The sequence below is a fragment of the Microcaecilia unicolor genome, chromosome 5 (genome assembly GCF_901765095.1).
Source record: "Microcaecilia unicolor chromosome 5, aMicUni1.1, whole genome shotgun sequence".
In the NCBI taxonomy this organism is placed as follows: domain Eukaryota; kingdom Metazoa; phylum Chordata; class Amphibia; order Gymnophiona; family Siphonopidae; genus Microcaecilia; species Microcaecilia unicolor.
Genome location: NC_044035.1, coordinates 226,418,169 through 226,443,680, shown reverse-complemented (window position 1 = coordinate 226,443,680; position 25,512 = coordinate 226,418,169). Strand labels below are relative to the sequence as shown.

Here is a 25,512-nt window from a genome sequence, read left to right as displayed (position 1 = left end):
GGCTCTAACACTATGAGCCGTGACATGACCCTCCAGATTCAGCCCAGCTTGGGCATAAGTGAAGGAAATGCAATCTGCTAGCCAATTGGAAATGGTGCGTTTCCCGACTACGACTCCCCTTCTGTTGGGATCAAAAGAAACAAACATTTGGGCAGACTGTCTGAAGGGGCTTGTCCACTACACGTAAAAGGCCAATGCTCTCTTGCAGTCCAAGGTGTGTAACTAACGTTCAGCAGGGTGGGTATGAGGACAGGGAAAAATGTTGGCAATTGACTGGTTCAGATGGAACTCCGACACCACCTTCAGCAAGAACTTAGAGTGTGTGTGGAGGACTACTCTGTTGTGATGAAACTTGAGATAAGGAGCATGCACTACTAAGGCTTGGAGCTCACTGATTCTACGAGCTGAAGTAACAGCCACCAAGAAAATGACCTTCCAGGTCAAGTACTTTAGGTGGCAGGAATTCAGTGGTTCAAAAGGAGGCTTCATCAGTTGGGTGAGAATGACGTTGAGATCCCATGACACTGGTGGAGGTTTCACAGGGGGCTTTGACAAAAGCAAACATCTCGTAAAGCGAACAACTAAAGGCTGTCCAGAGATAGGCTTACCCTCTACATGTTGATAAGCACTAATTGCGCTAAGATGAACTCTTACAGAGTTGGTCTTGAGACCAGACTCTGACAAGTGTAGAAGCTATTCAAGTAGGGTCTGTGTAGGACAAGAGCGAGGATATAGGGCCTTGCTATCACACCAGATGGCAAACTTCCTCCATTTGAAAAAGTAGCAACTCTTCGTGGAATCTTTCCTGGAAGCAAGCAAGATCCGGAGACACCCTCAGAGAGACCCAAGGAAGTGAATTCTACGCTCTCAACATTCAGGCCATGAGAGCCAGAGACTGGAGGTTGGGATGCATAAGCGCCCCCTCGTTCTGAGTTATGAGGGTTGGAAAACACTCCAATCTCCATGGTTCTTCGGAGGACAACTCCAGAAGAAGAGGGAACCAAATCTGTCGCGGCCAGAAAGGAGGAACCAGAATCATGGTCCCGCGGTCTTGCTTGAGTTTCAGCAAAGTCTTCCCCACCAGAGGTATGGGAGGATATGCATACAGAAGGCCCTTCCCCCAATAAAGGAGAAAGGCATCCGACGCTAGTCTGTCGTGGGCCTGAAGCCTGGAACAGAACTGAGGAACATTGAGATTGATCTGAGTGGCAAAAAGATCCACCGAGGGGGTGCCCCACTTTCGGAAGATCTTGAGAACGATGCCCAAATTGAGAGACCACTCGTCAGGTTGCATGATCCTGCTCAGTCTGTTGGCCAGACTGTTGTTTACACCTGCCAGACAAGTGGCTTGGAGAAACATGCCGTAACGGCGAGCCCAAAGCCACATATGGACGGCTTCCTGACACAGGGGGCAAGATCCGGTGCCCCCCTGCTTGTTGATGTAGTACATGGCAACCTGATTGTCTGTCTGAATTTGGATAATTTGATTGGACAGCCGATCTCTGAAAGCCTTTAGAGCGTTCCAGACCACTCGCAACTCCAGGAGATTGATCTGAAGACCTGTTTCCTGGAGGGACCAAACTCCTTGAGTGTGAAGCCCATCAACATGGGCTCCTCACCCCAGGAGGGATGCATCTGTTGTCAGCACGTTTTGTGGCTGAGGAATTTGAAAGGGACGTCCCAAGGTCAAATTGGATCGAATTGTCCACCACGGAAGGGAATTGTGAAAATCGGTGGACAGTTGGATTGCATCCTCTAGATCCCCTGAAGCTTGATACCACTGAGAAGCTAGGGTCTATTGAGCTGATCTCATGTGAAGACGGGCCATGGGTGTCACATGGACTGTGGAGGCCATATGGCCTAGAAGTCTCAACATCTGCAAGCTGTGATCTGTTGGGACGCCCTGGCCATGGAAACTATAGACAGAAGATTGTCTGCGCTTGCTTCTGGAAGATAGGCACGAGCCATCCGTGAGTCCAGCAGAGCTCCTATAAATTCCAGTTTCTGAACAGGGCAAAGGTGGGACTTGAGGTAATTTATAACAAACCTGAGTAGCTCTAGCAGTTGAATAGTCATCTGCATGGACTGTAGAGCTCCTGCCTCTGAGGTGTTCTTCACCAACCAATCATCGAGATAAGGGAACACATGCACTCCCAGTCTGCATAGCGACACTGGAACTATTGCCAGGCATTTTGTAAAGACCCTGGGCACAGACGCCAGACCAAAAGGCAGCACACAATACTGGAAGTGCTGCGCTCCCAGAAGGAGTCGAAGATACCTCCTGTGAGCTGGAAGTACCGGGATGTGTGTATAAGCATTCTTTAAGTCCAGAGAGTATAGCCAATCGTTTTCCTGAATCTTGGGAAGAAGGGTGCCCAGGGAAACCATCCTGAACTTTTGTGGGACGAGGAATTTGTTCAGGGCTTTTAGGTCTAGGATGGGATGCATTCCCCCTGTTTTCTTTTGTACAAGAAAATACCTGGAACAGAATCCCAGCCCTTCTTGCCCTGGTGGAACGGGCTCGACCGCATTGGCGCTGAGAAGGGCGGAGAGTTTCTCTGCAAGTACCTCCCTGTGCTGGAAGCTGAAGGATTGAGCTCCCGGTGGACAATTTGGAGGTCTGGATTTCAAATTGACGAAGTATCCTAACCGGACTATTTGAAGAACACACCGATCAGAAGTTATAAGAGGCCACCTTTGGTGAAAAAGTTTTAACCTCCCTCCGACCGGTAAGTCGGCCAGCACGGACACTTTTACAGCGGCTATGCTCAACTGCAGCCAGTCAAAAGCCTGTCCCTTGCTCTTGCTGGGAAGCCACAGAGGCCTGCCTTGGCGCACGCTGTTGACGAGAACGAGCGTGCTGGGAATGAGCCTGAGAAGGCTGTCGAGAAGGAGGATTGTACCTATGCTTGTTATAAGCGTAGGGAGCATTCTTCCTTCCCTGGAAAAATCGTCTACCTGATGAGGTAGTAGTAGAAGGCGCCCGGCGGGAGAGATTATCTATAGCGGTTTCCCGCCGAGTGATCTGATCAACCACTTGTTCGACTTTCTCACCAAAAATATTATCCCCCCCAGCAAGGGACATCCGCAATCCGCTGCTGGACTTGATTGTCCAGGTCAGAGGCACGAAGCCATGAGAGTCTGCAAATCACTATACCTTGGGCAGCGGTTCTGGATGCAACATCAAAAAAATCGTAAGCACCCCTGGACAGGAATTTACAACACGCCTTCTGCTGCCTGACCACCTCCTAAAAAGGGTTGGCCTGCTCCGGAGGGAGCTTATCAACCAAGTCCGCCAGTTGCTTCACCATGTTCCTCAAGTGAATGCTCATGTAGAGCTGGTAGGATTGAATTTTGGCCACGAGCATAGAGGCCTGATACGCCTTTCTCCCAAAAGAGTCCAGGGTTCTAGATTCTCTCCCCGGGGGCACCAAGGCAAAATCTTTAGAACTCCTGGCTCTCTTGAGAGCGGAATCCACAACCATAGAGTTGTGAGGTAACTGCGACTTCATCAGCTCAGGTTCTCCGTGAATCCAATACTGGGACTCAGCTTTCTTGGGAATGGTGGGATTACTTAGTGGTTTCACCCAGTTCCGCATAAGTGTCTCCTTGAGCACATTATGCAACGGTACCGTGGATGACTCCTTAGGTGGCGAAGGATAGTCAAGGACCTCGAGCATCTCAGTCCTGGGCTCATTCTCAGATACCACAGGGAAGGGAATAGCCACAGACATTTCCCGGACAAATGAAGAGAAAGAAAAACTCTCCGGAGGAGAAAGCTTTCTTTCTGGTGAAGAAGTAGGATCAGCGGGAAGACCACAAGACTCCTCAGAAGAGAAATACCTGGGATCCTCCCCTTCATCTCACGAGGCATCCTCATTGGTATCAGACAAGAGTTCCTTAACTGCAGTCTGAAACCAGGCCCATCTTGACGCCGAGGAACTATGTCCTCGATGGCGATGTTGAGAAGTCGACTTCCATGCTGGCGGTGATGAAGCTTCCTCCAGCGATGTCGATGGGGAGTCGACCTGGGTGGCAGCTGACGCCGATGCCGCAGGTGGTACCGGCGTTGGAGACCTCATTACAGGCATAGAGCCAGCTGCCGCTTCCAGAGGGCACAAGCACCCCCGGTACCAGAGCAGACTGATGCAGCAACCCCTCCAGAAGACCTGGAAGTATGGCTCAGATGCGCTCGTCTAGAGTCGCTGTTGAGCAAGGCTGCGGGGTCAGTGCAAGAATCGGCGTCAGAATCTGTGGAGGTCGAGGAGGCAGTACCGGGCAGCCCGAAGACCGGCACACTGACACCTCTTGAATGGAGGGTGAGCAGTCCTCCCAGCGCCGGTGCTTCATGGGTGCTGAATCCTTTGACGCTCCGGAGCTCCCGGTACTGTGCTTAGAAGGAGACCGATGATGATGCTTCTTCGCCTTTGCTCGATGCAAGTCATCGATACTCCTCGATACCGACGAGTAGGACGTGGAATCCACATGCCTCCCCGGGTTGGGTCCGAGAGAGGTCGGTCCCGGGGGGCCTGCACAGCAGGAGACTTCGAGGCAAGTGGAGAACAACTCGACAGCTCACTGCTCCCAGCGTGTGGTGGTCTCCGGACAGCCATTACCTGCTCTCCTGAAGTCGATGCCATCTTCGGTGCCGATATCGACACCGCCGACCTCGGTACCGCTGTCGACGTCGATGCTGAAGAACCGGTCGAAGCTCCAAAAAGACGGTCCTGAAGAGCTTTTCTCGACGCTTGTGTCCGCCTTTTAAGGCTAAGACACAACTTATATGCGTCTTGGTGATGGTCGGGTCCAAGGCACTGAAGACACCACGTGTGGGGATCGGTACCTGAGATCGACCGGTTGCACCGAGTACACTTTTTGAAGACGCTGGGAGTCCGCGATGACATGGACAGAAAAATAGCGGCGCCAAAGTCAAAATTCTCGATTCTGCCAATTAAAAAGGCACAAAAATGAGAAAGCGTGTATGCGCAGCCTAAGAGGGCCGCGATGAAAATAAAAGGAAACTTAAAGGTGCCAAACTAAGAAATAAGAGACTTTTTTTTTTTTTAGTTTTGTAGACAGGATAAATAAAATGAGATGAAAGAGGGAGAAAAAACTGCGAAAAACTCCGAAAAGGAAAACTCTTTTTCTCTCTGGGCCTGAGGAGAGAGACCGACGAAGCAGCCACTCTCCACCGCGGAAAATGAAAAAACTGAGCCGGACTCTTGCGCGACGGGCGGCTTTGGCAAAGTTTTGCTTATTTTGCTCTGGAAAATTGCCGTTCCTGGGCCGCTGTGGACGCCGACCCATCAGTGAGAACAAGCAGCCTGCTTGTCCTCGGAGAATGCTCCTTAGTATACCCTTTGTGGGCAATGTTGGAGCAAATTTGGTGTTCTATCCAAAGTGTTGTTTTGAATTTCTGATTTACCTAGATTGCTATAAAATAAGTAAGGGTGTGTTTAACTGTGCTGTGTTTTATAAGCTAAGACAATGAAGTGGGTATTAGTGCTACTAGTGTTTATTTGTTGGGTGGGCAGGTAGTTTTAGGGGAGTTGTCTCTGAACATTGTTTTAACTCTTTACCTTGGTTAAAGGAAGGTCTATATAGAATTCTGAATAATGAGCTAGGAGGTGGGAATAGGCATAATTTTTTTTAAATATGGAAAAGGCAGTCTAAATATTTATGGAGTATACCTCGATGGTCCATCTTGCTAGAGAAGAGGGATTCTGTTCAACCAATACCTTGTCTCTATTTTAATACCAGATCTAGTTGTAATTAAAAAAAAAATAATAAGGCATTTAATTGGTGACAATGATATAGGATTGGCATTTATTACAAAGACTTGGTTGATGGATTTGGATAGTCCAATAATCCATGATGTTTGTCCTCCGGGATATAAGATTACACTTTGTATACGACCTATGAAAAGGGGAGGTAGGATTGGAAAAATATACAAAAGTTTTTTTTTGTTTTAAATTATTAGATTCAATTGTAATTTCAGGACTGGAATTGATGCTGTGCCAGTTATGATGATTCTATATTAGGTTCATTAGGTATTTTATTAGTTTATAGACCACAAAGGAACTGGGCTTCAATTCAAACTCAATTTAATCAACTTTATATCTCAATATTCAACGACCTTCTCTCATCTTCTATTGCTGGGAGATTTGAATTTGCATTTGGATAATAATCTGGATGGACTTCCGGCGGAGCCGAGCGGGAAGATGGCCGCCGACTAGAGGGCTCCGCGACGCCGCGCGAGAGATCTCCTTCTCCCCCCGCCTACTGGGCTCACCCGCGGCAAACAACGATACATAAAGGTCCCGAGAGCACGGAGACGCAGGCGGGTGCCGGCAGAAGTGCCCCGCGGTATCGTGGCCGAATTAATTCCACCGCATGTGCCGCGATTCAAGATGGCGGCCGGAAGACTCCTAGAGCGGGCAGAGGAATGAGCGGCAGCATAACAACGCGGCGGATGGCGGCCTGGTAAGGAAACGGGCCCAGAGGCAGGGAAGATCGATAAATAGAGGAGAGATTGAGAGACATTCCTTTTCTACTGCTCCCTCCCCGATCTGAAGAGGGCTTTAGCCCGGTCCCTTACAATTTCCTTAGCTGAAGGGGGAAATAAGCCAATGCCTTACGCAATAGAGATGCAGTGACATAATAATGACTTGGGTAAATTAAAGAACTCATTGTAACAGCCCCGCAATCTCTAGACAAACCAACTGCATATAAAGGAGAAGAACTGTGTTCAGAGTGATTCTATAATATATGTTGGATAAAGAATCAACTTAAAGAGAGTGTTACCCTGGTCATAATATTCAAACTATCCCTGAAGGTGGAATAGCAGTGCACACGGGGCATAGAAAATCCGGTCCCACAGACATTTTCTGATAAGAACGACAGCTCCATAGTGCAGGTGCACAAAGCACAGTACTGGACGAATCATAGACTGCATGGAGCAATACCTAAAGCCTAAATCTGCCGGCACAACCCGAAGTGGCACCAAATTCGACAAGGGGAAAAACACTCCCCCACCCACAGGAGCGCGAATGGCTGAGGGGAAACTTGAAAAACTAGGGGACTTCTCTGAAAAACAATTGGCCCAAATCACCATGGCAGTGAGTGCTGCACTTAACCCCAGATTTGATTTGCTAGAACGCCAAATGAGTAACATGGAAGCTAACATGGCAGATACAGTGAAGAGGCTGGGAGAAACGGAAAGCAGAATATCCGCTTTGGAAGATACCAGAGCACAGCACACCCAAGATGTAGCCCGGATGACGGAGCAACTCAAGGCACAACAAGACAAGATTGAAGATATGGAGAACAGAGCAAGAAGATGTAACCTGCGCATTGTGGGTCTACCAGAGGCAATTCCAGAGAAAACCTTAGGGCACGTTCTGGAGCAGTGGCTCAAAAAAGAGCTGGCTCTGTCTGATAGCTACGGAGAACTGTGCATCGAAAGGGCCCACAGGCTGGGCCGGTGGCAACAGGGGCAGCAAAGACCCAGATTAGTGATAATCAAAGTTCACAATTACTTGCACAAAGAAGAAATTATGAGGGGCTTCCGTTTAAAAAGAGACACTCTGAGCTATGACGGAAACCAGATAAGAATATTCCAAGACTATTCTGCAGGAGTGCAAGAACAAAGGCGCAGATTTCATCCGCTCTGCACGACACTAGTCAACCGGAAAACAAGATTCTTGCTACTTTATCCAGCTGTTTTAAAGATCCAGCACGAAAATAAATGGCGTTCCTTCCAATCAGTGCAAGAGGCCCAGCAATTTATAGACACTGAATTAAAGGCGCCTGATGAGGCGCCAACTTGACTATGAGAAAAGAGAAATTCAGTTGATGAACCGCATAACCTTTGCAAGTATAGGAGGAAACATGATGATGTGATTTACTAAGGTTGTATAAGGCATTTGCTGATGTTACATAGTTAAAGTGATAATATGATATCTGCCAGATTGATAAAACTAATGGTGGAGGAAGTTTATACATGCAAGGGCCATATTAGAATTGATCTAAACAAAAAGGGGGGGGAGCTACCACTTAGGCCGAGAGGAGGAATGGGGGGGGGAGGGGAAATCTCATAGCGGTAACGTGTCACCTGGAAGCAGAGAAGCAACGGTTAGGGTTGGAAGGGAGGGGGGCTCAGGCAACGGGATAAGGGGATGGAGACTTCGAAAGACACAATGTTTTAAGGGGGGAGGGTGCTCCAGAGCTAAAGGAATTGGGTGGCACACACGGGTTAAGCAAAAGGGAAGCATACATAGGAACTGCGTACCAATGGGGAAAGGGAAATGTATGAAGCCACTGGGGAAGGGCTGGGACCCAGGGGCTAAATTATCAGAGAACAAATATTGGAAAATAGCAAACCCACACAGTCACACACTGTAAAATAGTCACTTGGAATGTAGGTGGCGTTACGTCTCCCATTAAAAGGAAAAAGATTCTGGCACATTTAAAACACCTCAATGCAGACATAGCTTGTTTACAGGAAACAAAGTTGACGGCAGCAGAACATGAAAAACTCAAACAGGGATGGATAGGACAGGTGATACATGCATCCGCAGATGGGCGAAGGGGGGGAGTTGCAATATGTATTCATCGCCGACTGGCCTGTAAGGTAGAGAAGATCTTTCATGATCCCAAAGGAAGATTCCTCCTGGTTAAGCTCTGGTTACAAGGGAGGGAGTTATATCTACTGAATGTTTATGCTCCTACCCCTCCTGAGGGCTCCTTTTTTCCAGGGTTGTTGAGGAGGCTGATACCATATGAAGACAAACACCTGATTGTAGCAGGGGATATGAATATTTCCATAGACCCCAGAATGAATTATTCAGGCGAGGGTGGCAGGGGAGTGGAAGGTAGGAGGGGGTCACTGATGTTAAACGAGTTCACTAACTCTCTCTCTGTAGTGGACACATGGCGTAATTTGCATCCGGATCAAAAAGAGTATACACATCGGTCCAGGGCCCATGGGACATGGGGAAGATTAGATTACATATTCATTTCAGCAGCCTTGTTTCATAGTGTAAGGGACACGAAAATAGAGGAGGTTCTGATATCTGATCATAGCCCGGTCTGGTTGGAGCTGGAGGCCCCAGGAGGCTTTCAGCCGTCCAGGCGCTGGAGGTTCCCTGGACACCTGATAAAGGATAAATCTTTTCAAAAATTCTTAACGAAAAAGTGGGAAGAATATGAATTATTCAATAAAGACCACAAATCGAATCCACAGTTGTTTTGGTGTGCAGGAAAGGCGGTGCTGCGGGGGGATCTGATAGCATATGAAGCAAATAAACGGAAAAAGAATGCAGCTAGCCTGTTACAGTTGAATAAGCGGCTGCGGAAAGCCAGGCGTCAGTATATAGAACAAAAGTCCACGGCTGCTAGAGAAGCTTATTTGTCTTTACAGGCCGCGGTAAACTCCCTATTGCATGAAAAAATGTTACAGAATAGAACTTTCCAAAAATATAAGTTCCACCGCTTTGGAAACAGAGCAGGAGGTATGCTGGCCCGGCTAGTTCGGAAGCGGGAGGGAAATAGAACAATATCAGCCTTGAAAGAAAAGACAGGTGACCTTACTAATAACCCAGATAGGATCCTCCAAATATTACAGGAACATTTCAGTGACCTTTACAGGGCCAATAGGCCTGCCACGGAGGTTCATATGAATGACTTCTTCAGTAGGGCAAAAATGCCAAAATTAGGAGAGTCTGAAGTGGCGGGCCTGGAGGCCCCTATCCAAAATAAAGAACTGTTAGACGCAATAAAAGGGCTAAAGTCTTTCTCGGCTCCTGGAGTGGATGGGTATTCAGGAGAATTTTACAAAATACTCCAGCCTCAGTTGCTAGGTCCATTATTTGAATATCACCAGGCGGTAATTCGAGAGGGAAGATTCCCATTGCATGAAAACGTTGCCTCCATATCACTACTGTTGAAGCCGGGGAAATGCGGGGAGGAACCCGAATCCTATAGGCCTATCTCGTTGATTAATGTCGATATCAAACTGCTTGCAAAGATCTTGGCCACACGGCTCAATGCATATCTCCCAAGTGTGATTGAATCTACACAAGTGGGATTCATCCCAAAAAGGCACTCGGTAACACACATTCGAAGAGTCTTACTGGCAATGGCAAAGTGTCGGCATGAGGAGATCCCAGGGATTTTGGTGAGCCTTGATGCCGCCAAGGCTTTTGACAGGGTCGAGTGGACCTTCTTATTTTGTGTTTTAGACTGGATAGGAATTCCGGCAGAAATGAAGCAAATTATAGCGGCCCTATATTCCGGTATGAAAGCCCATGTCACGGCAAATGGAGGGATTTCAGAGGGGTTCCCAATAAGTAGAGGAACACGTCAAGGTTGCCCACTCTGCCCACTTTTGTTTGATCTTACATTAGAACCATTACTACGTTATCTAAATTCAGACCCGGGAATTAGGGGGGTGAGATTAGGGGAACAGGAAGTTCGAGCTTTAGCTTATGCCGATGACGTCCTCCTGGTATTAACTAACCCGCAAGAGTCCTTTGAGGCTGCCTTAACACTGATTAAGGAGTATGGGCAGTTATCAGGGTTTGGCCTTAACCTCTCAAAGTCATGCGCGATGTCCATGGATAGTGACGTTAAATTAAATTGGCAAGGAGAGGCTTTGCTGAGATGGGAGACAACAAAAATGAAATATTTAGGAGTGTATATAACCAGAGATGGGGCCTCCCTATATAAAGAAAACATAGGTCCGCTGATGGAGATGACTAAAAATAAGTTGTTTATGTGGAGGGAATTACCACTTACAATATGGGGTAGAATAGCGCTGTTTAATATGATGGTAGCACCCAAGTGGCTATACGTCTTTCAGCAATTACCGTTGTTTTTGAAACGAAAAGATGAAAAGTCTTTACAACGTTTACTACAAAAGTACCTTTGGCAAGGGAAGAAACCGAGAATTCCATATCATCTGATGACAGGCCCAAGGGAGGGGGGTGGCATGGGACTTATGAACATTAAATTTTTGGCTATCGCAAGTTCCATGAGACACATAAATGATTGGTATCGAGGGACCTCTGGGTTTTCCATTACGCCAGTGGAGACGCAGATGTTCCCAAACATACACTTTAGTCATCTGCTTCATTCTGGGACGCCATTGCCCACTGGAGCATCCAGGAGGCATCCCCTACTGAAGGCCCTCAGGGAAACATGGAGATGGGTGTGTAGACGTTATCACTTCTCTGCCCGTACATCCCCCTGGCTGTCCATATGCGATAACCCAGCGTTTCCCCCGGGACAAGGGGTTAGTGTTTTTAGTAGGTGGGCGCAAAAAGGGATAATATACCTGGCACACATAGTCACGGAACAGGGGAAAATTCTCTCATACCTAGAGCTTCAGACTCGATTTAGGATCCCCCCGACATATCAATTTGCATATTGTCAGCTGCGACACTATGTTGCTTCCCTAGAGTGGACTGACCTCACGGAGGATGTGGTGGAGGTTCTCTCCGAGGAGTTTACTCTGGGAGCGCAACTCTCAGTACCATTGAGATTCCATCATAGGCAATTGAAGGATACTGCAGCAGAATTGGACTTTAGACGGATTGCACGGGACTGGTCAGAGGACCTGGGTTGCACATTTACAGAGATAGAATGTAGATCATATTTGAAAGCTATGTATAAGCAACGACTATCCATACCCCAGAGAGAGAGGTTATATAGATGGCTGTTGAGAACACACATATCTCCTTACAGAGCGCTAAGAGCGGGGTTTGATACTACAGGAACCTGCCCCAAATGTAACCAGGGAGCGGCTTCTCTAGGGCATATGTTTTGGGGCTGCCCACTAGCAGGAAAGTTCTGGAGGCAAATCATAGCGGGAATAGACCAATTGTGGAATTGCACTCTCATCTATGATCCCCTAATTTTATTTAACTGCTTTAAGCTAACTGCAGAGGCTCCAGAGGGCTTTAAGGCATTTGCCAAGATGGCTATATATTTTGGAATAACCACCATATTGCAATTTTGGAGGGCAAAAGAAATACCCCCCTTACAGGCCTGGCGGGCACAAATGGTGCGACAAATGAGAATAGACAGATGTGGGGTGCCTGATCTAGAAAGCCCCGCAGGTCTCAAGTTTAAGGCCCAGTGGGAAATGCTTTGGATTACCCTCCCGGTTAAGGCACAAAGCCTATTGCTGAAATTCTAAAACCAATGCAAGGTCGCATGGGCTTGTTATTATTAAACAGAGGGGCGATGGATTATGGTAAAGAAGGCTCAATAATTACTGAAAGTCGGGTACGCTATATACAATGAGAGCTGCCACTTCCTTAGATGCTGACTTCTTGTGTGCACAAAACTACAATACAGTTGACTTTGTAACGGAGCAAAGGGGGGGGGGGAGGGGGGGGTAGGGTCAAGGGAGGGAGGGATAGGGCAGGGGGGTTGGGTAGGGTACTCCTCCAGATTCATGTAGTTAAATAACTCATATAAGTCGAAGCCGAACAACAGAGAGTTTATTTTGAAATAATTTAGCCTGACGTTTGTCAATTGTTGGGAGGTTTGTTACATTTGTAATACTAGAATGTGGTAAGAGATAGGGAGTGCTAAAGGTTAAGAGGAGGAGAAGGAAAGGGAGAAAATGCAAATACTATACTGTAACATGATAAGCTATTTCGGCCTGTTGGTTGACAAATTTGTGTATAAATTTTGTTTTTCGGCAAAGAAAGGTTTATTTGTTTGTTACAACCAATAAAAATGATTTAAACATAATCTGGATGTTACAGTTAATTATTTGTTCTCTTGTTTAGATTTGTTGGCCTTTTATGTTAGTAAGATCGAACTGATGCATCAAAAGGGACATGCGCTTGATTTTATTGCCTCACTTTCTAAGCAAGGTCAGACCCATTTAGTATCTAAACCAATATGGTCAGCTGTACCATGGCCCGATTATTTCTTAGCTAATTTTACACTTTATATTCCCCAACAAAAGAGGAAATCTCAAGAAAAATTTCAGTCTAGTCAATTAAGGAGAACAGTGGAGGTTGATAAGTTTTGGTCACAGATTAAATCTCAGTTGACCAAATTAGATTCTAATTCAGATACAGTGTTATAAGATTGGAAAAATGATGTGACCGATGCATTACAGCAATACTCATCTAATGAGCCTAAAAAACATGTAAACGGGAAGTCATTTCCGTGATTCTCTAAAGAACTTTGGGAAGTTAAAAGACAATGTTGTAAATATGAAAGATTATGGTTGAAAACAAGAGATCCAGAGGCTAGATTAGAATGGAGGAAGCAAGTTATAGTCTATAAAAATGCAATTTTAGTGGCTAAAAAAGCCTATTATGGGAAAGTAATTGGGAAAGAAAAAACAGACCAAAAATTACTTTTTTAAATTTTTAATAAGGTCACTGTCACGATTGTGACTTTTTCTTGGTTTGTGCTCCTCTCACCCTCTGGTGGCCAGAACCGGTGGCTGCCATAGACTTTCCAGACTCTCTTTTCAGTCCGGTCCAGATATTTTAGCCCTACAGTCTTGCTTGGAAGTTTGGCAGCTAGCCTCACCCTTAGCTGCCTTGAGATTGCTGCAGCTGAGCCTCAGCTGCTGATGGGCTTATTAGCCATCTGGAAACTTTCTGCTTGGCCTTTGCAAACGCCAAAGGTCCAGGTTAGTGTTTGGTGCTGATAGGAGCACTTCTGTCTGCTTGTTTGAGCTTCCCTGCTTTACCCCTTTTGGCTTCCCTGCTTTACCCTTCTGGTGCTGATAGGAGCACTTCTGTCTTGCTGTGCTGTTAGGAGCACTTCTGCCTTGCGTGCTTGAGCTTCCCTGTTTTACCCTTTTGAGCTTCCCTCCTTTCCCTTTTGGTGCTATTAGGAGCACTTCTGCCTTGTCTTGTGTCTTACCTGTATGCCTTGTTCTTGTCTGGGTGCCTGTGGGCACTCCTGTTTTGAACCCTAACCCTGTTTCTGTCAAGCTTGTTCTGGATCTTATTTCCTGTCTGAGAATCCAGAATCCTCAGTAGTCCCGAACCCTGTGTTAGTCAAGCTTGTTTAGTATCCTGTTGGTCTAGTCTGTCTGCAAGCTAGGTCCAGTAAGTCCTGCCGGCCGCCTGCACCTGGGGGCTCAACCCCTGGGGAATGGTGGTCAAGCGCAGGTGAAGACCGGTTGCTCTGTCCTGCTTATTCCCTGCCTGCCTACTGCTGTAGTTCCAGTCCTGTGATTCCAGTTTGGTTGTTCCAGCTTTGCCTGCCTACAGCTTCTCCTGCCTTGCTTGTTACCCAGTCCTGATTGAGGGTCTTGCCTACTGCTGCAGTCCAAGGGCTCACGTGGTGTCAGTGTCTGAGAGCCTGAGACCGTGACAGTCACTCAGTTGTTAGTAGTTGCAGATATCCCTGAATCAATGCAACCATTATCAGATGAATTGGAAAGCTATTTTATAGACAAGGTTAATCTTATTAGACAATCACTTGTAGTTTCACTAGTCACACCGTTGAAACAGGACAAATAGTAGGTGACAATATGAATGGGTTACCAGTAGACCAAGTATGGTCTTCTTTTACAACTGTAAATGAGGTCACACTACATTATTTGCTGAAAGAATCTTCACATAAACCATGTTTATTAGATGTATATCCTTCAAAGTTATTGAATGACATTCTATGAGGGGCAATATCGAAAGGGACGCCCAAGTTTTGCTGAGGAGGTCCTTGCAAAATGCCGGTGGAGGGGCGGGGAAACCCGTATTATCGAAACAAGATGGATGTCCATCTTTCGTTTCCATAATACAGTCGGGGATCCCCAAATCCTGAAATTTAGGTCGTCCTTAGCGATGGTCGTCCTTAGACTTGGTCGTTTCTGATTTTCGGCAATAATGGAAACCAAGGACGCCCATCTCAGAAACGACCAAATGCAAGCCCTTTGGTTGTGGGAGAAGCCAGCATTCGTAGTGCACTGGTCCCCCTGGCATGCCAGGACACTAACCGGGAACCCTAGGGGGCACTGCAGTGGACTTCAGAAATTACTCCCAGGTACATAGCTCCCTTACCTTGTGTGCTGAGCTCCCAAAATCCCCCCCAAAACCCATTACCCACCACTGTACACCACTACCATAGCCCTTACGGGTGAAGGGGGAGCACCTAGATGTGGGTACAGTGGGTTTCTGGTGGGTTTTGGAGGGCTCACATTTACCACCACAAGTGTAATAGGTCGGGGGTGGGCCAGGGTCCACCTGTCTGAAGTGCACTGCACCCACTAAAACTGCATACTGCTGTGATGGACCGGAGTATGACATTTGAGGCTGGCATACAGGCTGGCAAAAAATATTTTTAAAGATGTTTTTTGAGGGTGGGAGGGGGTTAGTGACCACTGGGGGAGTAATGGGAGGTCATTCCCGATTCTCTCCGGTGGTCATCTGATCAGTTTGGGCACCTTTTTGTGCCTTGGTCGTAAAAAAAACAGGACCAGGTAAAGTCGTCCAAGTGCTCATCAGGGACGCCCTTTTTTTCCATTATGGGTCGAGGACGTCCATGTGTTAGGCTTCGCTGCACCTCCGACACCCCCCCCCCCCCCCCCCCCCGTGAACTTTGGTCATCCCTGTGACGGAAAGCAATTGGGGACGCACAAAATTGGCTTTCGATTATACTGATTTTGACGACCCTGTGAGAAGGACGCCCATCTTCCAATTTGTATCGAAAGATGGGTTTCTTTCTCTTTCGAAAATGAGACTGCTTGTGAACTGGTTAAATAGCTCACTGTTTTGATTAACAATACTTTATATGAAGGGACTTTTCCTTTGGCATTAGGACAAATCATTTTAACACCGATCTCAAAATCTCAGGGAGCTGACTTGACAATTGTGTCAAATTTTCAGCTAGTGGCCAACATTCCTTAGATGGCAAAATTGCTAGAGTCAGTAACAGCATCCCGGCTTACATCTTATTTGGAACATTTTCACTGTCTGCATAATTTCCAGTTTGGGTTTAGGGTGAAATATAGCACGGAATCATTGCTACTGATTTTGATATCCAAAGTTAAGGATTTATTAAGTCAGGGAGTTCAATCTGTTTTATTCCAATTTGAAATTTCTGGTGCATTTCAAAACAGTAGATCATAAAATCTTACTGAGTAAATGAAGTGAATTTGGTATTTCAGGGACTAAGTTCAATAAAAAAAAAAGGTATTTATTTATTTATTACATTTGTATCCCACACTTTCCCACCAATTTGCAGGCTAATGTGGCTTACATATTACTGTAACGGCATTAGCCAGTTCCGGTATGAAACTTTCTATTTTCCTTTCTATGTTTTATTTTATTTTATTTCTATTAATTACCTTTAATAATGGACTGACATGGCTACCACATCTCTCTAACCAGGGGCAGTTTTGAAATAGATAGAGATTTTCTTAAACAACAGATCTTATTGTGTTAAGAAGTATATTTTTTCATTTAGCTGGAGCCTGGAATTCGGGGTTCCAAAGGGGTCACACCACTATCCCCAATTTTGTTTAATGACTTCATGAGTTCTTTATGTTTACTTTTAGATTCATCAGGATATTTTGGTTGTTTGTATACAGATGATATATTTGTGTTAATTCTTATAACATAAAATTTTTTGACATTACAAGCTTCCATCTCTGACTGCATCTTTATGATTCACTCCTGGGCAAACAGAAACAAAACAGCGAAGATGATTAAAAAATTAAATAAAAAGGATGACGCTTCAGGTAAAGAAAACCATCAAAAACAATTTTAATGGTCGATGGACAAAAATAAAAACAAATATAAAAAGTACAATGGGATGGTCAATGAGCAAGACTCGACACAGCTATGTTTTGGCCTATCAGGCCTGCATCAGGAGTCTTTTCACCATCAGAAAAGTCACTTCTTATATTTTTCACCATCTAATGTAACAAATCTTGTTCTCGTCTCTCAAAGATAAATCTTGTAGTTGTACTGCAGTGTCTCTTTGATCAACTTCTTAAAATTCTCTAGTGAAATGTTTAATCGCGAGTGTGAACCCGGATCGGAGAAAGTAAAATCAACTTCTATTAAAACTTAATGCAGCCAAGACAAAACTACTGTACTACAGTAATAATGTGTCAACGGTTCCTCTTAATATTACAGTTTATTCAGGAGAACAGCTATCTTTTGAAAAATCTTCCAAAGTTTTGGAAATCATTTTAGATACTAATAGAACCTCAAATAAATTATTTAAGAAAGAAGATATTCTTTAAACTGCATCAGTTAAGAACAATTAGGCCTGCTTTTTACCTAGATCACTTTCATATATTAGTGCAGGCTATTTTTTCTGTCTCAATTAGACTACTGCAATGTTCAGTACATCGGTTTAAATTCAAGGCTTGCTAGCAGATTATAGCTTTTACAGAATACTTCAGCTAAAATGATTTATGGATGTTCCTGATTTAACATACATGTTGATGACCAATCCGACCCTCACGCGTCTCAGTTCCTCACTCTAACATCCTCCTTTAACCTCCAGCTATGCTCCACCGCCTCGACTCACCGAGACGGCCACTGTCTTGACCTCGTCCTCTCCTCCTCCGGCTCCCCCTCCAATTTCCACACTTCAGCTCTTCCTATCTCGGATCATCACCTGATCACCTTCACACTTCTTCACACCCCACCTCAGCCCCGTCCAACTCTAACCACTACCTCCAGGAATCTCCAGGCTATTGACCCTCCCACCTTATCCTCTTGTATCTCCAGTCTCCTCCCCTCCATCTTGTCCTCCGAGTCTGTCGACAAGGCTGTCTCCGCATACAATGCCATTCTCTCCTCTGCTCTGGACACCCTCGCTCCATCCACCTCCCGTCCCACAAAGCGTACTAATCCCCAGCCTTGGCTGACCCCTTGCATCCGCTACCTTCGTTCCTGCACCCGATCTGCCGAACGCCTCTGGAGGAAATCTCGCACCCATTCAGATTTCCTTCACTACAAATTCATGCTATCCTCCCTCCACTCCTCCTTATTCCTTGCCAAACAGGACTATTACACCCAACTGACCAATTCTCTCAGCTCCAACCCCCGTCGTCTCTTCGCCACCCTTAACTCCCTCCTCAAAGTGCCCTCCGCTCCTACCCCCCCTCACTCTCCCCTCAATCACTGGCCGATTACTTCCGCGACAAGGTGCAAAAGATCAACCTTGAGTTCACTACCAAACCATCTCCTCCTTTTCACCCTTTAACCCTCAACCAACCAAGCCAGGCCTCTTTCTCCTCCTTTCCAGACATCACCGAGGAGGAAACCGCTCGCCTTCTTTCCTGCTCGAAAAGTACCACCTGTTCCTCTGATCCCATCCCCACCAACTTACTTAACACCATCTCTCATACTGTCACCCTGTCCATCTGTCATATCCTCAACCTCTCTCTCTCCACTGCAACTGTCCCTGACACCTTCAAGCACGCCGTAGTCACACCTCTCCTCAAAAAACCATCACTTGACCCTACCTGTCCCTCCAACTACCACCCCATTTCCCTCCTACCCTTCCTCTCCAAAATACTTGAGCGTGCCGTTCACAGCTGCTGCCTTGATTTTCTCTCCTCTCATGCCATCCTTGATCCACTTCAATCCGGTTTTTGCCCTCTACACTCGACAGAAACAGCACTCTCTAAAGTCTGTAATGACCTGTTCCTTGCCAAATCCAGAGGCCACTACTCCATCCTCATCCTCCTTGATCTATCCGCCACTTTTGACACTGTCAATCATGATCTACTCCTTGCCACACTGTCCTCATTCGGGTTCCAGGGCTCTGTCCTCTCCTGGTTCTCCTCCTATCTCTCCCACCGCACCTTCAGAGTTCACTCCCATGGATCCTCCTCCACCCCCATCCTGCTATCTGTTGGTTTTCCCCAGTGATCTATCCTTGGACCCCTTCTCTTCTCAATCTACACCTCTTCCCTGGGTTCCCTCATTTCATGGCTTCCAGTATCATCTCTATGCAGACGACACCCAGCTGTATCTTTCCACACCAGACATCACCGCAGAGACCCAGGCAAAGGTATCGGCCTGCTTAACCGACATTGCCACATGGATGTCCAACCGCCACCTGAAACTGAACATGTCCAAGACTGAGCTCATCGTCTTTCCACCAAAACCCACTTCTCCTCTTCCTCCACTTTCTATCTCAGTGGATAACACCCTAATCCTCCCCGTCTCATCTGCCCGCAACCTCGGAGTCATCTTCGACTCCTCCCTCTCCTTCTCGGCACACATCCAGCAGATAGCCAAGACCTGTCGCTTCTTCCTCTTCAACATCAGCAAAATTCGCCCTTTCCTCTCTGAACACACCACCCGTACTCTCGTCCACGCTCTCATTACCTCCCGACTTGACTACTGCAACTTACTCCTCACTGGACTCCCACTTAGCCATCTATCCCCCCTTCAATCTGTTCAGAACTCTGCTGCACGTCTTATATTCCGCCAGAACCGATATACTCATATCACCCCTCTTCTCAGGTCACTTCACTGGCTTCCAATCCGTTACCACATTCAGTTCAAGCTCCTCCTTCTTACCTACAAATGTACTCAATCTGCTGCCCCTCACTACCTCTCTACCCTCATCTCCCCTTATGTTCCCACCCGAAACCTCCGTTCACAGGACAAATCCCTCCTCTCAGTACCCTTCTCCACCACTGCCAACTCCAGGCTCCGCCCATTCTGCCTCGCCTCACCTTATGCCTGGAACAACCTTCCTGAGCCCCTACGTCAAGCCCCCTCCCTGCCCATCTTCAAGTCTCTGCTTAAAACCCACCTCTTCAATGCTGCCTTCGGCACCTAACTCTTACCTTCAGGATATCTGGACTGCCCCAAATTGACTGCCCCCATCGTATCGTCTACTCACTTGTCCTTTAGATTGTAAGCTCTTTGAGCAGGGCCTGTCCTTTTATGTTAAATTGTACAGCGCTGCGTAACCCTAGCAGCGCTTTAGAAATGTTAAGTAGTAGTAGTAGTAGTAGTAGTGATCATGTGGCACCTGCACTGGCTACCATTTTATGCACGTGTTGAATTTTAAACTGGTTGTACTGTACTTAGGGCCCTGTTTACTAAGCAGCGCTATGGGCGTATTAGCATTTTTAGTATGCACTAATGACTAGTACACGCTAAACGCTGTTTCCCATAGGAGCATATGGGTGACTCTAGCATTGAGCGCACACTAAATACACTAGCATGGCTTAGTAAACAGGGCCCTTAAAATCTTACAGGGGAAACTTTTATTCTCTTCTAACTCAAATAACAGATAATCCAGCCTTTTGGAAGAATTCTTGTTTTTACTCTACTTTATTATTAGGATTTCCATTGGTTAAAGAAGTTCGCTATAGAAAGGTTTTTGATAGCTCTTTTATTTATCAAGCTACTAAACTATGATGTTCAATACCTGAGCAAATTCGAGTTCTTTCAGAATACCTACAGTTTTGTAAAGCACTGAAAACTTATATATGAGCAGCTCCAGTTTGACCTGATGTATGAAATGATGTACTAGAGCTGGGGGGCATTAACAACTGCAGGTGTGACCCCTGCTAACAGAAGAGAAACTAAAAAAAGAAAGAGGGTCCAACCAACTCTTATTCAGTGAAGGCACCTGAACCACCTTGGGGAGGAAAAGACAGTAAACAGAACCTACTAGCCAAGAGAGGAGGACAGTGGGGTATGGCACTACCTGCTTCATCCGTGGTGATGGTGAGCTCATTGCTGGCCTCGCTCTTGCCGATGCGGTTCTTGGCGTACATGCGGATATTATAGGTGGATGACGGATGCAGGTCAATGATGGTAGCCTGATTGAGCTGAGGGGACACATCTTTGGTTCTCTGAACTGAATCCCACGAGTCTTAAAATAAAGAAGAAAAAGGAAGATGAAACAGAATATCCTTGGTTTACTTTACAGATCTTTGCCAGTCTGTATAAAGGTCAGTTCAGTGTTCCTGGTATGCAGTGAGCCCTTCAAGGCCTGATACATGGAGATGTTGGCTTTGTAATGGTATCAGTTTATTACTGAAATATGTAGCATATTTACTGGATTATATATACACCAATATATTTGTGTATCTTTTAAAAATATATATTTGTGCAGCTTTTAGTTTCATTTCAAGCCCCTCTCTCTCCATTCCTTTTTCTGGGAACTTCTGAGAGCAGGGATAGTTAATTACAAACACTTAACAAACACAAAAGAGCTTCCTCTGCCCTCCCACCTAACAAAGGCATGACTAAGGTGGACACCTGAATAAAACAAAAGAACTCAGAGGAAGCATAAACAGGACATTTGCTTGTCAAAGGTATACCTGCCCCTCCCATCAGCTTTCAGACATGTGCAGAAAGGAAGGACTTGTAATGTGTATCTGTCCCAGAGACTGAGCAGGACATCAAAAGAAAATCCAGACTGTAAGTCTCGTGATGTCATAAGACATGAGACCAAGACTCAGGGGTCGTGTGCAGACATGAGACCAAGATACCACAATGCTTTGCAAATGCCCAAGGGTCGTGTGGAAACCAGGACAAAGATCCACATGGCATATCCTCCTGCAGCTTGCAAGATATAAAAGCAAAAGCTGTTTCCCCAAGACTCAGATTCTCATCAACTGCCAGCAACTCAGATTCTCATCAACTGCCAGCAACTCAGATTCTCTTCACTGCAAACAACTCAGATTCTCTTGGAACCTGCCTCTCCTGGAACCTGCCTCCTCTTGGGACCTGCTGCTCTCTTTGGGGTCTGCTGACGCCTTGCCCCTCAACATGTGCTCATCAATCAGCTGGACCACAGCATGCTTGTAACAAGGACTTGTAAGTTAACCTACCTGCTACTTTGTTCTATTTTATGCACAGATTACCTGTAAAGATCTCTTAAAACCTACCTCTCGTGTGCAAGTGTATATTAAATCAATCTTTTTGAAGCTAAAAATACGGTCTCTTTGTGTTCTGAATATATATATACTTAATTTATTTAATTTATTGCAATTATCACCTTTGGTGATTGGTGGAGAAATTAATATCCTAAAACTTATAATTACAGCACCTGCTCTTAAATTATAAACAGTGGCGAGTTGCTCTAGAGCTATTTTTCCCAAAATAAATCATTTCTTGTAACAGCTTCAGTGTTAAAATGCAATTGTTAATTCTCCTTCAGGTTACTACTTTAGGCCACAGAAGTCAATCATTTTCTCAGACTTCTCTGGATTCTCTGCAACTTGTGATACTTTTAACTGGAAAGAAAATGAAATGACCATGTACCCAAATATTCAAGACCATATAGGTATATTGTTTAGGTAACAGGATGTTTGCATGGTCTGGAAACCTCTTGTACATCTCTGGGCAATTTTTATGTTGAACTGATGTAAGATGGTAACCCTTGAATCATAGTTTGGAAGTGGTCCAGTTTTCTCTGGGCCCCATGTGATCACATCTGGCCGTCTGCTCCATCCCTTTCCTCATGGAATCATGATTCAAAGGAAACTTTACTGACATGACAAATTTGTTCATATGTCACCAAAATAATACAAAAGGTATTAAATGGAAAAAATTACACATAATAGGAAAGCAGAATGAGGTTTATATTCAGTCACTGGTGCTCAACGTTGGGATGACCGCTGCTGGCATTGTGCCTGGAAATTCAATGCCGGGCCGCATCTGGGCTCAGACATGGAATTTCCGGGTTTGTGGAGCCAGCTAAACCATAGTCAGTTAAGTGCGATATTCAGCACTTAACCGGCTATGAGGCACCTCATAAAGATAAGAACGACTTTAATGGACTTTAAGGGGCCATCCAGATACTCAAAGTTGGAGGGGGGTGGGGGGAGAGAACATTAAAGATGGAAAGAGAACTAAACCTTATGCAGAGCAAGTCTTCCAGTGCCCTCCTGTGGTCAAAATATAGAAGGCAGATATACTGCCAGTGCTGTTTGATTGACCACACAGTATCACTGTAAAAAACAATTCACTGCCTCTCACTCATTACATTATATTGCATTTTTATACTGCTAACACCAAATGGTTCTAAGTGGTTCACAATAAGTAACAAAAAAAATAATTAAAAAACAAGAAAATATCTTGGGAGTTACATAACATAGCTAATATTACTAAAACAACAAGAAATTAACTTGAAATTTAAAAAAAAAGCAAAGTCTTTACATTTTTCCTAAAAGAAGGATAATTAAACATGTAATTAGAACAAGAAGATAATAGTTTCCAAATCCTCATAGCTTGTACGGCAAGAAGTTTATTGTGAAGACTAACTCTTTACACCCTTAGTAGGTAGAAAAGTAAAAAAGAAATAATTACAAAATTTTCTAGATCTGTTAGGTAAGGTAAATTCAAAGTGAGATATGAAATATTCTGGACCATTCTTCTAGCTTCTGCATATCCTTTTCATGTTTTCCACTCCCTTCTGGGTGTCCACTCTGTTACAAATCTTGGTATCATCCGCAAAAAGGCAAACTTTACCTTCTAACCCTTCGGCAATGTCACTCACAAATATATTGAACAGAATCAGCCCCAGCACCGATATCTGAGGCACTCCACTACTCACCTTTCCCTCATCCGAGCGAATTCCATTAACCACCACCCTCTGGCGTCTGTCCATCAACCAGTTCCTAATCGAGTTCACCATGTTGGGTCTTATCTTCAGCCTGTCAAGTTTATTCAAGAGCCTACTATGGGGAACCGTGTCAAAAGCTTTGCTGAAATCTAAGTAGTTTACGTCTCTAGAATGTCCATGATTCAATTCTCTGGTCACCCAGTCAAAGAATTCTCATTGATTCATTTGGCACAATTTACCTTTGGTAAAACCATGTTGTCTCGGATCTTGCAACTTATTGACTTCCAGGAAATTCACTATCCTTTCCTTCAGCATCGCTTCCATTACTTTTCCAATAACCGAAGTGAGGCTTACCGGCCTGTAGTTTCCAACTTCTTCCCTATCACCACTTTTGTGAAGAGGGACCACATCCGCTCTTCTCCAATCCCATGGAACCTCTCCCGTCTCCAAGAATTTATTAAACAAATCTTTAAGAGGACCCGCCAGAACCTCTCCGAGCTCCCTCAATATCCTGAGGTGGATCCCGTCTGGTCCCATGGCTTTGTCCACTTTTAGATTTTCAAGTTGTTCATACACACTCTCTTCCATGAACGGTGCTATATCCACTCCATTCTCATATGTACTTTTGCCAGTCAATCATGGTCCTTCTCCAGGATTTTCTTCTGTGAAAACAGAAAAAAAGTATCTGTTTAGCAAATTTGCTTTTTCTTCATCATTATCTACATAGCGGTTCGCAGCATTTTTCAGTCTCACGATTCCCTTTTTAGTCTTCCTCCTTTCACTAATATACCTAGAAAGTTTTGTCACCCCTCCTTACGTTTCTAGCCATTTGTTCTTCCGCTTGCGCTTTTGCCAGACATATCTCTCTCTTGGCTTCTTTCAGTTTCATTCCTCTCCGTGTTCCTCTTCTTGAGTTTTTCTGTATTTCAGGAACGCCAACTCTTTAGCCTTTATTTTCTCAGCCACTTGCTTGGAGAACCATATCGGTTTCCTTTTTCTCTTGCTTTTATTTACTCTCCTTACATATAGGTTGGTGGCCTTATTTATAGCTTCTTTCAGCCTGGACCACTGTCCTTCCACTTCTCGTATGTCCTCCCAGCCCATCAGCTCCTTCCTCAGGTATTCCCCCATTTTGCTAAAGTCAGCATGCTTGAAATCCAGGACTTTGAGTTTTGAGTGGCCCCCCTCCACTCCAGCTGTCATATCAAACCAAACTGTTTGATGGTCACTACTGCCCAGGTGGGCACCCACTCGGACATCTGACACACTATCCCCATTTGTGAGCACCAGATCCAGCGTCGCTCCCTCCCTCGTAGGTTCCGTCACCATTTGTCTGAGCAGAGCACTTTGAAAAGCATCCACGATCTCTCTACTTCTCAATAATAGTTACATCCCTTAATACTAAATCTCCAAAAGTCAAAATTACAGGGTTCATGACTCCTGGCAGATATTATCTCAGTGCTGACAACTGGAAATATCTGAGTGGGAGGATTATCCAAAAAATACACTTAACTGAAGTTTTCTAAAAAAAAAAAAAAAAAAAATCAATTCTCAACTGAAAAGGATCATAAAACGGAGTTGGTACAAACCTCAGGTCCAAAGACAGAACTAAGGATTGTTCAGTCGTTTATGTATATAAAGACAAATTAATCACTGTTGTTGTTGATTCATCCGTGTACGTAGTCTCGGATATCCGTGATAAAGCTGGAGGCGAAATACGTGCCGTTTTGGATGAGAACCCCCGAGTCAACATTATAAAGATGAATAAAGTTTATCTTCTGTAAAGATGATTCTTGAATGAAAAAATATATATGAGAAAATTTAAGGGAACTGAAAAGAACCGATGAAGATGTGAGCATGTAAAGCACGGAGGGTGCTGTATATTGACCCCGTGTGATGCTACTGAGGCTTAAAAAAAACCCAATATAAATAATTTTGCATGGGGTAAGATTTTTGGTGGATTTGAGATCC

The 25,512-nt window shown here is 45.2% G+C and overlaps 1 protein-coding gene across 1 annotated transcript in view; it reads right to left on the bottom strand.

Moving 5' to 3' along the window:
- The window catches only part of DSCAM (DS cell adhesion molecule), a 999,367-nt gene that overhangs the window by 412,073 nt on the left and 561,782 nt on the right, over nt 1–25,512 (bottom strand). The window contains 1 exon segment of the mRNA XM_030205023.1: nt 20,674–20,841. Within this exon segment, the coding sequence (XP_030060883.1) occupies nt 20,674–20,841 (168 nt within the window).